Below are 15,914 nucleotides of genomic sequence, written 5' to 3' on the forward strand. Positions count from 1 at the left end.
CACCCCCCCCACCACCACCACCCCACCTCTCCCCCACCGACTAGAACAAGAAGTGAATCTTCTTTTTTAATTGCAAACTCAAACTTTGGTACCCCTTGGTCTTCTTTAGCAAGGGTTCAATCAAAAGGGCACTGCATTCCAAGAACCTCAAGCAAACACGCATCGGATCAATTTTACAGCAAGGCTCACTTCTTTTGATATTGTAATAGTTTCCTTCAGGTGGTCTGGGCCTACTAAAGCAGAAAGAAGTGCCAAACAGCAGATGCTGCGTCTTCAAAACCTTGAAATATATTAATGACACTGTCTGGGACACGAGCTGCCCGTGGTCTCATGGAAACCAGGGTGGGCATTGACCTGCCTGAACAATCCGCACTTCAGTCGTTCCCTGGGGGGCTTTCGTGCACATTTACACACGACAGCGATGAGGTCGTGCTGCCCTTTTAGTTGAGCGCTAACACACCAACAGCTTTGGGACACTCACACACACGCAAGAGGTGTAACTCGCATTGAATGCCAAGCCTGTCTGAAGGTTGTGACACACCTGTTCACCTGCTCCAAAAGGCAGTGAGACAGCACCATCCTGTTGAAGGCTGATGCATGCCAGCAACGTGCACACCACACACACACACACACACACACACACACACACACACACACACACACACACACCCACACGCACACGCACACCCACACACACACACACTCAGGAAGCATCTTATCCAGCTCTTAAAATCTCCTGAGGATGGAGAGCCCGGGCACCAGCTCACTCTCTTTCCAGTTTTCATCAGTCATGGCATGTTCAATTCTTGCTTTTTTTCATAGCAGACTTCGTCTCAGCCAGTCACTACACCAGAAAAGAAGTACGATGCAAACACACATTATCTCGCCTCATCTCCTAATCGCATCCTCCCATCTTGCTGAATTACCGGTGTTCTTGCCATTGTTTAGACTTTGAAAACATGGCACGCCTCTCAAATGAAGTCATTGGTATGCAGAGCAGCTCTCAGGTTTGTTTAAATCTTGTTGACTACATTGAAAGTACTCAGCTCAGTTGCCGTGAGCAGCTGGTTGTAAAAATATAACATGGCAATCTGTCATAGAAGTGTGTGGTAAATTGATAGTTTCTGTACTGTGTGCTAATGTCCACGTCTTACCCATTTGTACAATTATCGGTATCAATTTCAGCTCATAAGAGCTACTTATTAGGAGAGTTCTTTTGTAGCCGAGGGAATGCTCCCAAGTCCCAGCTCTCATCTCATCCAACATAGGGTGAATGCATTTAGCTGCTAAAGTGACTTCAGCTAATTTGCAAGAAAGTATCACATTAAAGTCAAAGTAAAGAAAAATAGCAACTTTTAAAGCGTTAATAAAGCAAGCTTTCTTGCTTAATTGAAACAACATTCCCTCAAATTAAAGTCAACATTTGCCGAAAGGCAAACAATTGTATGGATGGCTCCAAACAAGGAATAACATAAAATAAAATAGATACTACAATAAACAAAAATGTAGTGACATTGTAAAACTAAAAAACACTGGCCCATTTAAACCGTACAACTCTGTCTGGCCCATTCATGAAAAACAGTGCTAATAATTACTACACAAACGGCCAATAATTGTTCAACTCGAGTCCTTGGCCGTCATGAGCGCAACCCGACTAAATCGATTCACTCTGCTTTCCATCATACTATTTACACTGGTATCAAATACACATATATATGAAAAAAATACAATAAATTAAAAAAAAAACTATCAACTTGTTTGTTTCTCGAAAGTTTGGAGACCAGTTGAACGGTGAAATATCAGCGCTTGCGTTTGTATTATATGTATTTTATGCAAATTCTATGATTATGTCCAACCTTTTTTGTGATTCAATACCTTTCTTCCCCTCTGGATCTTTGCAGTTATCATGTACGCAGGAGCCCCAGGGTGACCAGCGGGAGAGCAGACAGCGGTGCTGGCAGGGAATGGAGCAGTTCTTGATGGCCACGGGAGCTTCTTGACCCCCACACAGTCTGGCAGTCACAGGCCTGGACACTGTGCAAACACGAGTCACACAGCTGGTTTAAGTACCGCTCCGGCACACACAGGAAGCAGTGGAGCCTGCGAGTGCGATATTATGCCACTTGTGAGGATGTAAAGTAGTGTATACCCATTTCTGCTCTTGCATGCCCGGAAAAGGTTCAACCAGAATGAATGTGATGCTGTTGTAATTGTGAATAGCTGCCCGTTTATGAGGAAAATTTGATTAGCTACAAGTGTGTTGACGTCTGTCATTCTTACAAGCTGTCTGTCGGTGTCCAAGGAGACTGATTTGGTTTTCATCCATCTTGGAGAAGGCTTTAACATCAGTACGGAGGTACGTAAAAACAGATTCAATTTCTGACTACAGCAGGTTTTGTTTCAAGTGATCAAGGATTTTACCTCAGTTGATGTGCATTCTCAAATCCTGTTGTGACTGTTTGTCTTCTTCTAAAACACAGGTGTCAAACCCAAGGCCCGGGGGCCAGATCTGGCCCGCCACATCATTTTATGTGGCCCGCGAAAGCAAATCAAAGATGGCAATTTTCATGATACTTGCTAAAATCTCTACCAACATTTCAAATTCTCATTTGTAATAAATAAGAGTGACACTCTGAGCATTTTCTTCTTATCAAACCCTTCATTGCAGTAACTTAAACAATAGGTGAATAAACCGTGATTCTTGACTTCTTTATATGGTTGAAGTTATAATGGCTCTCCAAGGGAAACTCACAAAATCTGGCCCACGAAAACAATGAGTTTGACACCCCTGTTCAAAAATATCATCACTGTTGGGCCGAAACCTCCTTTCTCCAAATTTGGTCAATTTCATATTTTTTTTCTCGAATTGATCTTATTATTAGAGTAGATCCTATTGACCAATTAAAGGTGTATTTTTTTTAAGACCAAATGTCTCGCAGGTACACATGACTCAGGTTAACAATTAAACCAAGATTGCCAATGATGGTGAAACAGGGTGGGCCTGGTTCCCAACATATTAATGCTTGTGTTATTTGTAGACTGAAGACAATCATAAAACATCCGTTGTAGAGGGTAGAATCATTCTTTAAAACAAAGTGAGAGTATATTCTTCCTGCCCACAATATAGGAGTTTTTATTTAATCTAATATTCCAGTTTGATGCACTTCCACACATCAGTGAATATCACATTTCCATTTAAATGAGAGCCCAAAGAGAGATTCAGCAAATGTCCTTCCTGCATAATGTCTTCTTGCCCTGAGTCATTTTACATGGTGTTTGATCTTCTGCGTCGAAATAACATGCATGCTTAAACACATGGATAAGGTGCATATTACACATTTATCGGCTTTGTTCCCGAGACTGCGGGTAACAATTACGGGGCTGTAGACATCCAACAGCAGCAAATTGTTTTCTGAGTAAGTTGGGCAAGAGAAACGCTCCGTGTTGAAGGCAGAAGCCACATCGGTTTACATCACCTGAAGCTGTGCCAGGGTTGTAAACACAACGGCTTACGTATTGATCTTTGTCCTACACTGCAGGCCACAGAGTGCCTCATTGATATACTACACACTGAAAAAGAAAAAAACAAAACCCTATGATCTCCGAGCACTTTGGTTATGTTATGGAATGAGGCAGATGGAATGTTTCTTTATTTTTAAATTGGACATGTTTACTTGCCATCAATCAAGCGGCAATTGCAGGACAGGTTTCTCAAATTCAAAATAATCAAAATGCTTTAGAGATTAAATAGAGCACGCTGTGACCGTGCTTTTACTTCAAAAAATATCTTTTAATCTGTTCTATCTCCCGCAAAAACACACAGCACACTCAACCCTCACCATTGCAGGTTAAGGGTTCAGTGTCCTGCTAGCTTGCATTTTTTTTTTTTGTTTTGTTCTGCCTACCATTTGTTTTGGATGTAATTTCACTGTCAACCACTAGATGGCCGCACAGCATTTAGTTTGACACAGCATACATATAAAAGGAGAACAACAAAAAAAAGGGAAGTACTTCAGCTCAGCCTAGTTTTATCTGAAGATTATTACCTATCACATACTTTTTAATCCTGCTTTTTAACGGCGATCCAAAGCGATGACTATAATGCAGGTTCATTTTATAACTACCATCTTTGGGCATGATTATTGATGTATACTGAGAGATGATAAGTTAAGTTAACTTTACAGTTGTTTACAGTAAACAGCGGGATCAGTATGGGTTACACTATTTGTAGAATATTTTTGTGTGATGAGGTGTTGGTGAGTCTGATAGCCAAGGGGAAGACGTTATTAATGCGGCAGGAGGTTGAGGTCCAAATGGACCGTAGCCTCATGCCTGAGGGGAGAGTGTTAAAGTGTGAGTAGCGGCAGCTTTAATCCGACCCGCATGCTCACAGGTCCTGGAGACGTACAGGTCCCGAATTGATGGAAGTTTTCAGCCGATAACTTTTTCAGAAGCTTCTGAGTCTGTGGCACCATCACACCGCACGTTGACGGAGGAGGCGAAGAAGTACTCTATGATGGTCATGCACCAAAATCTTTGTTAGAAGTTTGAATTTGCGCAGGTGCTGCAGAAAGAACGTACTCTGCGAGGAGCAGATGGTTGGCTCCCATTTGAGGGTACAAGCTGAAGTCCACAATGGCGATTGAGGTGTCTGAGAGGATGAGAGTGCACTTTGGGGCTGTGACCTTCCATCTCTTTTGTTTTCTGACTGTTATGCTGAAAACAACTTAAACCGGAGCAAATTTAACCCTGCTCAGGAGGTGGTTTAAAAATTTGCTCCGGAGTAAATGCTAGTTTGCGCGGAAGCACCGATATAAGTAGGGACGTGTGAACCCTACAGGGGTAGACTCGCTACGCGCGAGAAGAGTTGATTACATACGGGTATTGCATAACTTGCACCCTGGGTATTTTGCACTTCTTTCCTTTCTCTCTCTCATCCTTTTACGGTGTCTGATAGACCACAGCGTTGATTTGTCTGGAGAAGTATAAACCATGGTTTTTCGATATGTCACAAACAAGGCGGGGAAAAGGAAGTACACTTTATGCATGCGCATGTTTTCGTATTGCACGACTGCAGAAACTGCCGTGTGAACGCAAGTGGGACTGCACCGGGGTTAAGACGCTTCCCTTTAGTAAACAGCTTTATACGTGTGAACGCGCCACAAAATTTACACCGGTGTAAGATATATCGCAATACATCGGTGCAGTACCGATGCAAATGTATGCCGTGTGAACACCCCTTATAATGGCTCAACAAACATTCTGTTTCATTTTTGTTTAATAATAATAATAATGCATTTTATTTAAAAGCGCCTTTCATGCCACCCAAGGACACTGTACAGACAATAATTTGGGTTTTTTTTCCTGAAAAGTAATGGTTTTGGAGATGTAATGAAACACCAGCTTCATGCTCTTGGCGGATAAGGCAACTCACTTTATGCTACTGATTCAGCACATTACAACATAAAGCTGCTTAAAGGCAGAGACATAATCATCTAACAGCATGTGGAATGATTCCATGCGAAAATGTTTTGAACCTAAATAATGTGTCCTCTGGTTACGGCAGATTTGTTTTCCAGCATGAATGTGAAGCTGTCGAACGGTACACATGTTTTAGCATTCTGTTCTTTCTTGAACCATACACCTAAATGTGTGCGCTTTCCTTTCAATTGTGCATCATCACACCTTTGCTTGTGTGAATAATTGCTTCAGTGTCTAGCTAAATTGTTTTCCGAGCTTTATAGTCTCGCCGGGCCACTAGCACGGTCTGAGATGTTTTATTCTGCTCACAAACATGCTCCCTGAAGACTGCTGTTTTTACAACAGCTTAGCCAGCGAGGATGGAGTGACACTTTAAACTGCTGCGGAGGCTACGTTTGTGCAAGATTTGTCAGGCTCTCTTCATCCCCTACACGAACAACTGACACAATGTTACCTTAACACACTCAGAAATTGATGACAACTACTTAGTGTTGTGGTTTAAATGCTTACAGTTGTGCGTTCACTGTACGGTGTAAACAACAATGCCAAGATTTCATTTTATCTATTTTCACACCACACTGGGGTGTGCTGCGGATTAGGTTTTAAATGAAACTGCTTCGCCAATGAGTAAGTCGCTCCCAGGAGAGTCTACTGTAGTTGTAGATAAGCTTTGATATACTTTGAACAAGTTTAAGCTTCACCATCGCTGTTTGCTCTTTATTCTTCATGCCTGTACGGCCACGATGTCTTTGTACGTACGTCTCAAAGCAAAGCTCAGCTGTGATGACGGTGGTTTTGTCTTGTCTCACCTTCCTTTCTGTGATGTGGAGTTGAGTCATCAGGAACTTGAACACAGTAGGTCTTCCTGGTCTGCACCCCCCCTCCGCAGAGACGAGTGATGTTAGCCCGACGCCGGTCCAGCCTGCTCAGTAAAGGGGAAACCAAGCACTCATCCCAGTCAGTGGCTCTCCACTCATACCTGAAAGGGACCAGAGGACCAAAATGCATTAACACAGACTAGAGTCTGCCAAACCAACCTTTTACTATTAGTGATGTTCCATATCACAGATTTTCCTTTACGATCTGTTATTGAGTAAAACTGGTATCGGTGATACGATTCAATACCGATACTGCTCTAAGTTCGTCTGTGAGATTCTGTCGGTGTTATTTTAATAGGAACCCATGCGGCTATTTATTTGGTGGAGCATGTACCGGTACTTATTTAATTACCAATTTCATAGCTGGATTAGTTAATATGAAAAAAAATTCCAACAGCAGGTGCTTAGTTAAAAAACTCAAAGCTCCACATTTTCTCCCTCCTTACCTGGAGAGTGCCAGAGACATCTGACACTGTGCTCTCCCTTTCTGTCCGCTTGATCATAAATGCCCCGTTCTGTGAGTTGTGGTTCAATCTGACGTGTTTCACAAGGTGACACTCATTTTGCCGCAACAACTGGACACAAACGGTGTCTTGGCTGTTTGTGGAGCTGAAATACAGTAGCTCCACAAATGGCTCTGTCTACTCTCTGCAATTAGCTTCCCTGAGTATTCTGGCTAACGATGCTTTCTACGCTGACTCAGGTGGAAGAAATAATCGTTCCCATCAACCCAATATAATTTTGACAAGGTCTCAATAGTTTTGCTTCTTTTCACTGTGTTTCGGTTTATGCAATACATTACTTGGGGGAATTCATATTTCAGGATCAATCTACTCTCTCTGCTATCTACTAACATTATAGCTCATGTTTAACCTCTACTATCTCTATATCACTCCTTACTGTCACCCGGGGGCAAAACACTATCAGCCCACAGTTTGCCATTTTCACAGCCTAATAGGCGTGACTGGCTCATCCCAAAGTTTTTTTTTTTTTTTTTTACTGGCCAATGTGTGTTCCATGGTTGGTGCCCTACCAATGTCTAGTTGGATAAAAATAACACTGTTCGTAACGGGGAAAAACAAAAAAACAGCTGAGTGAGAAAGAAAATGCAAATCAGTGAAAGAAGGTTGCAGAATTTCGAAACAAATGATCACTCTTTGTCGTTGAAAGTGCACCGGAGCATAAAGCAATAATATTCGAGGAGTTTTCCTGAACAACGGCCCTAAGTAATCTATCAGAGGCTTATTTCCTGTAATGAGTTTTCTCCCAATCAAGTGAATCCTCCTCTCTGATATAGCGAATAAAACAAGATATTCCGACAGGAAAACAAAGCTGACTACATTATTTTCTGAATGAAATTACCTACTGTCTAACTTTACCGTATAACCCGAGAAACAATGGCGGGCCCTGTGGACCACAGACCCGTAAACTGCTGCAGGAGTTTATATGAAATGAAATTAAAGTCAAGACTTAAGATAGAGGGACAAATTAAATGACAAGCAACATCATGAATATATGTAGCCTGTGGGTATACTCTTGTAATCATTCTGGTTAGAAAGCTTGGGAAATCTGAATGAATTTTAAAAGAGATTGAAATACTGTGCATGGAAGATTAAATATGAGACCAGCGTTTCGTTCTGATGATACTTAGCAAGTAATGATGAGAAACATGTCTACAAAAACATACCTCGGACAGTTTGGAAGCAAGTCCCCGATAATGTTGCAAGCTTCCTTTTCCTCAAGGATGGGACATTGTTTTCCCCCACTCAGTGGAATCTGTGTCAGGACTCGTGACCGCAGACGGTAACCAGGAGACAGGTCGGTGGACCGGCAGGTCTTCGAACAGGGACTCCACGATAACCAATCAGAAGTGTAGCAGTCTCTGGGCATCACGCAGGCCTGGTAGGTCACAGGGGAGTTGTATTTGGCACAGAGGCTGCGGGTTGAGAAGGTAAACATGTTATAGTGAGTAGAAGGAAAGAGGGTGCAGAAAAGACATTTAAAAATGGTGACATATTATGAAAACTACACATCATCATACTACCAGAGGTCAAGAAGGTGTTAATGGTATCTTCCTTAAATTCCCCTCAAAATCCTTCAATTTAAACTAAATTACATTTTTTGTTAACGGAATTGCTGACTCAATCAATACGAAACAAGCAGATTAGTTCTGTAATTATGGCTTCTATTGTTCACTTTACACTGCTAAATTAGGTTGGTTATTGAGATGGGGCTGCAATCCTGATTTAATTTGTTAATTAGGCTGTAATTAGAGAAACAGAATGATATTGAAATCTCAGTTTAACCAGTCTTCAACATTAACAAAAAAAAATAATAACATTCAGAGGCCAAAAATAAGCTCAATCAAGACTGCAAAAAATGTTTTCCATCCTGGCAATTCTGATGGATGGGAAGGAAATTAGAACAAATACTGTGTCTGCGCGTGCGTGCGCGCGTGCGTTTGTGTGTCTTCTGTTCTTATCAAAATGGCAAATACCAAAGTCGGTTCAAACAGCAGGGACAGGAAAGGAGCAGTGCTTGACATTTAGCACAATAATAGTTCGCTGCAGTATTGATGTGGTCAAACAGCATCGATAACAGGACATTTTAACTGAAAAAGTCCAGCCAATGCAGGAATCACTAAATTCAAGTCTCCACAATGATACACCAGGATCATGCGATGGGTGACCACTGGCTGAGTCTCCTTTGTACGATGACAGAACAGTTACAATAAACGCCATGAAAACTAACATTATAGCAGCTATAGCTCATGTTTAACTTAAATAGGGAAAGAAAAAAAAAAGATAAATGAATGTCAAACAGGCCGCTTATCTAGACCAACAAATCAAGTTTTCAGCCTTTCAGTGAAACAAAACATTAACAATACAATGGTGCCTTGAGATCCAAGTGACCCGACTTACGAGTTTTCAAAGAAACAATTGTGGAATTGATTTTTTTGCGATGACTTGCCAGACAAAATTTACGATACGACCACTGTATTGGCAAAGTGAACTCAACGAAGAAGCAGTTTGGCAAATAGAAAACAATTCATCAAAAATAGAGGCTTTAAGACACAGGTGTCAAACTCAAGGCCCGGGGGCCAGATGTGGCCTGCCACATCATTTTAAGTGGCCCGCGAAAGGAAATTAAAGATGACAACTTCCATGACGCTTGCTAAAATCTGTACCAACATTTCAAATTTTCACATGCGATAAATCAGTGACATATTGTAAGCATTAGTTGAATAAAACGTTATTCTTGACTTCTTTATCTGGTTTCAGTCATCACGTCCCTCCAAGGGAAACGGTAATTTGAATGTGGCCCGCGACAAAAATGAGCTTGACAATCCTGCTTTAAGCTGTTTGTTGCCACTCCCAGGTGACGTTTACTGTCAAAGTCGTCATAAAACAGCAAAATGAACATTGCATTTTTTTTTTTAAATGAAGAGCTACAAACATATCTGAACTTGTGTCTCAAGGCACCACTGTACAGTGTTTGCCATTTATTATAAATCCCCATACAGTTATTACAGGACCATATTACTATTTTCTTTGTTTACCTCAGCATCGTGTTCTTTCCATCACTGCGTGTGCAGCGGACTTGCCGTGTCTGGTATCCTACCTCCAGTTCCCACGACATGGGGTACTTCTGATGGTGACGATGGGTATGATGGTCTTGACGGTAATGGGAAGCATGTCTGTGTAACATGACTGTATTATTCTCCTTGTTACTGCTGAAATCCACTGTGGTTCGACCATTTATTAGGGTGTCTTTATGATGGGGTAGCCTACATTCGCTCCAGGCTCCTACTTTAAGGCTGTACTGGTACTCGTCCTCCCCAGAAGGGCAGCCAACAGAGCCAGAACAAGTCCTGGTTTCGGTCAGGTTGGGGCAGCTCGCGCCACCATACATCGGCATGGTCAGAACATGTCGAGTTCGATGCTGCAGGCCAGCGCCGCATGTTCTACTGCAACCCGACCATGAGGTGAAGTCCGAGACAACGCAGTCCTGTGGGCAGGGGATGAGACATGCCTGCTCCACTGGGGGTCTCTGAGAAAAGAAGTCACATATCCTCGAAGTGACTGTCGTGCGGTTAGAAGTGCGCATACACTGCACTTTGCGTCTCTGGATTCCATGCTGTGCTGTAATGCACTCTGCGGTCCGCAGCTTGAGCTCATTGGAAAAAAAAGGGACAAGAACACAGCCCTCCCAGGGAGAGAGCTCCCACTCAAAGAGGTCCTGGTGCCAGTTGCACACCTTAAAACAATGCCGCCGACTCTCGGGTTTGTCCATGTGGTTGCAGTGAGAGTGATGGGTGGTCCAGCCCTCTGTGTGGACACACCATACTGTCCTGCTCTGAACTCCACCGGAGCCGCAGTCTTCACCCATACAATGACCCCACTGGCCTGGAGAAGAGCAAAGACACCAAATAAGGACATTTTCACAAAAGAGCAAAACTCTAAACAGGGTGATTTAAATTGCTGTTATCTATCAGTTTGCAATCAAACACAATTCCAGGCCAATCACTTAACCTCCACGATTGCTTTATTCATGAACAAAGGAAGAAAATCAACCAAAAGCAATCAAGCCAGCGGTGAATCAATGTATAGAAATAAAGTGCACATTTCTTATCACAAAGGATGAATTCACTTAGTTGCTCAATTCCAAAATGCTCATTTATCTTCAGGTATGTGAATCATGACCTGGAGATCTTGCGACCAAGTGACCTTGCGTGTGAAATAAGCGATGCTACACTGACGCCGCAGTAGTGTACATTATGTCCATCCATTCATTTTCTATTTGCTCATTTTCTTCACCAGGAATGTGGATGAGTTGGAGCCTATTCCACCTGAATTTGGGTAAAAGGCACAGTACACCCCAAACTAGTTGGCAGCCAATCACCGGACACACATCATAGATGCCGCACGGAAACCTTATTCATCCAAATGTGGTCAATTTCATATTTTTACCCAAATCAATGCTATTGGTCTGTTCGCACATCATCTGTTATTTTCACACATTATTAACCAATTTAAAATGTGCAGAATAGTGTATCTTGAGAACAAATCAACGAACTCTCCGGAGAACGCTCAACTGCCTGAAAAATGTTGTAAAACTCTGCCTCCTCCCTCACTCTGCCAAAGCCCGGTGGCATTATGTCATTTTTAGACAGTAACGAGTGAAAATAGTTGGGTTGTATACGTTCGAGTAGCTGTTTTATTTATTGCATCACGCTTGTGAAAGGGTTGGGGGAAGATTATGTAGTCACAATTGTTTACCATAACTGAGCGGGGGCGGCCCAGTGGACCTCACAGTGCACAGGTGTTGGGTTCGATTCCGGCTCCGGCATTCGTGTGTGGAGTTTGCATGTTCTCCCCCGTGCCTGCGTGGGTTTTCTCCGGGTATTCCGGTTTCCTCCCACATTCCAAAAACATGCTGAATGGACACTCCAAATTGTCCCTAAGTGTGAATGTGACCGCGGACGGTTGTTCGTCTCTGTGTGCACTGCGATTGGCTGACAACTGGTTCAGGGTGTCAACGCCAACTGCCCGAAGACAGCTGGGATAGGTTCCAGCATCCCCCGCGACCCTTGTGAGGATAAGCGGATCGGAAAATGAATGAATGAATAACTGAGTGATTTTTGGGGGCATGTGTGTGTGTGTGTGCGTGTGCGTGCGCGCGTGCGTGCGTGCGTGCGTGCGTGTGTTTGTGTGTATGTGTGCGTGTGTGTGTGTGTATGTGTGCGTGTGTGTGTGTGTAACATTCATGATTGAACATTTTGGGGTGTACTGTAAATGGAGGTTGTATTGATGAATGAAGATTAAAAAAAGATAATACCAAATAATCCGAGTGACAAAAAAACTGAAACCAGAATATACTGTAAATCTTGTGTTTCAAATCAGTTTGGTTGATGAATGTGAATCATATTAATTTTGTAAACTGATGATACGTTTGATTTTCTGTCAATAGCAGTAATCATGAAATGATCCTGCCTTTTAGATGTTGTTGAATGAAGCCTTGATTTCTGGGCCAATCACCAATTAGGAAACACTGCTTTGAAAATGCTGATTTATGTTTAAGAGGACAATATTTCAAATTACTGAATTATTTCATAGTTCGTTGGAGCATGTGATTGAGTTTGTTTGTCTTGACTTTGTCATTTTGAAGATGTGTTTAAGGGATTTTTTTTCAACTTGCACACTATTTCTTTTTATTTTTCAGAAACATGCTGAACAAAATGCCCCCACTTTAATAAATAATGCAGTTTTGATTGTGAAATGTATAACTCATCCAATGGAGAGGCAATAATTTCTGGAAAATGAATTAGTTTGATAAGGAAAAAAAAAGACAAGCGCATGAAAGTCAAAAACCAATTTGAAGTTGGGCAAATAATTAAGCCATAGAACTTTGATTTCTGCTAATTTTAATGTGAATATTAAATGATGTGATGATATTGTGAGCTTCATGTGAACTAAGGTCATTGTAGTTAATGAAAACTTTTTTAAAAAATTAATAAAATTGGAAAAAAAAACAAGAGTGCTTTAAAAAAAGCATAATGGAAATTACATTTTAGGCTCATAAAACTAATGATGATTATAGTGAAAATGTCCTTTGGGTTAATTTAAAATCTATTTATTTCAGTAAAGACTTTTTTTTTTTTTACACAATCGTGAGTGATCTTTTTTTCTTTCACACAAGTACTCGATGGAAAAAACGAAAACTAATGCTAAAACGAATTAAAAAACTTCACAAAAGCAAAGCATTTTGCACAAAAACAAAAGCCATTAAAAGCTAACAAACCCACTCCAAAAACTAATTGAAACTGGATGGGTTGAAAAAAAATAACAAAATAAAAACTCTGTACAGTATCATGAAAAATCCAAAACTATCATAACCCTGGTGCTTCCCACCTGTCATCATAATGTTCAAAAACAGAATGTGCTGTTCATAATTTAATATTACTCTTAAACAGTAATGATTTCAGTTTTTAAAATATATATACATATCTGGAAATCAGCGTTAAACAGGAAGACTTTGATTGTCAGCGAAACAAGTTCCAGTGGTCACTGATGGCATTCCACACGTTTATCAGCATCATTTTGAAACCCTGCCAGGATGGGTGCGCATGCTTTATGGAAGTGTGATTGAGAGTGATTCCGCTGCCAGGAGAACCAGTGAACACAGGCATTAGCTTGCTCCTAAACTCTGAATAATCTCTCATTCAATCTGTCAGCATCAACACACATCTGTCTCTCACGAATGAAGAATTCGGCCACAATTCCTTCATTCTTATTGCACTTATGCGCTTTGCTTACGCTTTTCATCTTCCTTAGTATGGATCTGCGGGCTCTCTGCGGTCTCTTCTACTGTACACAGTGTCGTGAAAAAGTATTTCCCCCACTCCTGATTTCTGGGTGTGGGGGAGGGGGGGGGGTTGCATATCTATGATAATGCTAGAGGTTGTTGCAAAAAGATCAGCAGTGCTACGCTCGAATCTATGGAGCAAAGTAAGTGCTGTCTCGTCTGTAGGGTGTTAATTGCCAGGGCTTTCTTCCACGGCGTCATGCACGGAATGCTTTTTTTGGGAGGGGTTAGGGGGGCGGACTTGGACAGAAGCGCTTTTAAAGGACGAGGACGAACGGGGATGGAGGAGGATTCTTATATGAATAAGGATGGAGGGACGATGACGGAAGGGGACCCAGGCTGTGGACAGGAGGACGGACCGGCCACCTAGGGTAAAGTGCCTATCTCTGGTAATAGATATCAAAAAAAAAAATCAGGAGGGAGGCAAATACTTTTTCATGGCACTGTATTATATTCTAATGGCCCACAGTAAGATTCTAGTATTAGGCCAATTGCATCACAATACTGGAAAAGAGAGAAATTAAAAGGTCATGTGCCTAAAGTGAGTGAGTATTTATTTCTTTTTTTCCCCCCCAGCAACTTTCACTTGAAGTCAGGCAAAATATAGCAATAACAAGCCACTCAAAAACATTGTACTCAACCCCAGGAACTCACAGATGGACACAAATTGGGAGCAAACAAGAGTAATACACTCTCTCATCAAAAGCAGCAGGCAGCACTCTGTCAAAAAAAAAAAAAAAGAACTGAACAGAGTGGAATCACTTTCCTCTCTGGTCCATTTAATTACATTTTTTAAAAGTCTCTGGTCCCTTTAATTACATTTGGTAAAAGCTGCACTGGGCAAGTTCAGAAAGAATTTACTGGACATTTGGGTGCACAATTGTTCACCTCGTATGCAGTTGAGAAGCTATTAATGTCCAAATGTTTGTTTGGAATGTAATATAAATGTCTTGGTTACCGTATATGTTTCGGATTTGGTTTATGTTTATATTTACACCTGCCAACACTGAACCGCATACCTGACCAAGAAATGGATATGGGTTAAAATGACATACAGCGGATGTATATATTTTTTAGATATATTTAGCATCAAATGTTTTTACTAAAACAAGCCCCGCAAAATGTAATCAATTATGACAGGATTCATAATCAAACAATCATGTTGAATACATTAATTTCATGAAATCGTGTATAATTTTGGAATTCAAGTCAACTCCGTTCCCTTGAATTTGCCTTACCGTACTTGAGCTTGAGACTTTTGCCCCCCCTTCCCTCTCCTGTCCAAAAAGAACATGAAAAAAAAAAAGACATTTCCAAGATTAAGATGTGAGTTTCACAGTACAGAGCAGTTGATCCTCTTCAATCACTGGTCCAATGTACCACAGGGTTCAAATTATTCTGCCAGTGAAGTCTTTCCCGACATTTTAATTTATTTGATATTTTTTACCTTCCTTCTCCGTGTGATTGCTGAAATTGGGTTATGCAGTCGTGATAAAAATACAGTAGGAGGGCCGTCATTACTCTTTCGATGTCATCCCGCCCAACTTCTCCTTTCACACTTGAATATCATTTGAATAAACAGACGTTAAATCACCTGAGATGACATGAGATGTCAAGTCACACCGAATGAATTCACACTTTACTTCTAGCAGCGTTTGATGTTATTTATCTTGGGAAAACATACGTTCATCAATACAAGTTGGAACAGCTGATAAACTACAGGGGGATGACAAATATTTCTCAAGATTAAAAATGGAAGCCAGACGATATGGAGTACGTAGAACGTAATTTCCTCTGGCCGTCGCTGCCTTCTTCATTTTAGTCACTGACAGTTTTCCCGGCATCCATCTACTATCTTGCAGCTTGATTCAAGTTGGACTGTTTGTTGTTTGTGCCATAACACTTTTTAATTAAATGACACCTGTGCCACTGAGCCACAATATGCTTAAGACGTCCCCTGTGCCAAACTTACCAGCAATTGCCGTTTATGAGTAGTGTGACATCTTCAGTTACAACACACACACACACACACACACACACACACACACACACACACACACATATAGATAGATATCTATCTATCTATCTATCTATATATACAGTGAAACTCCTCTAGAACGAAACCTGCATGGGCGAAAATACCCCCTTATGTGAAAAAATCTTCATGCATTAACACAATTCCCATTCTCC

The 15,914-nt window shown here is 41.4% G+C and overlaps 1 protein-coding gene across 6 annotated transcripts in view; it reads right to left on the minus strand.

Moving 5' to 3' along the window:
- thsd7ba (thrombospondin, type I, domain containing 7Ba) overlaps positions 1 to 15,914 on the minus strand; it is a 168,248-nt gene that overhangs the window by 79,854 nt on the left and 72,480 nt on the right. For all 6 annotated transcript variants that reach the window (XM_019882540.1, XM_019882541.1, XM_019882543.1 and 3 more), the window contains 4 exons: positions 9,919 to 10,765; positions 8,047 to 8,295; positions 6,291 to 6,460; positions 1,876 to 2,034 (listed from right to left, as the gene is read on the minus strand). In XM_019882540.1, the coding sequence (XP_019738099.1) occupies positions 1,876 to 2,034; positions 6,291 to 6,460; positions 8,047 to 8,295; positions 9,919 to 10,765 (1,425 nt within the window). The remainder of the gene's footprint in view (positions 1 to 1,875; positions 2,035 to 6,290; positions 6,461 to 8,046; positions 8,296 to 9,918; positions 10,766 to 15,914) is intronic.

Source organism: Hippocampus comes, unplaced genomic scaffold (assembly GCF_001891065.2).
Source record: "Hippocampus comes isolate QL1 unplaced genomic scaffold, H_comes_QL1_v1.1 scaffold111, whole genome shotgun sequence".
NCBI lineage: Eukaryota > Metazoa > Chordata > Actinopteri > Syngnathiformes > Syngnathidae > Hippocampus > Hippocampus comes.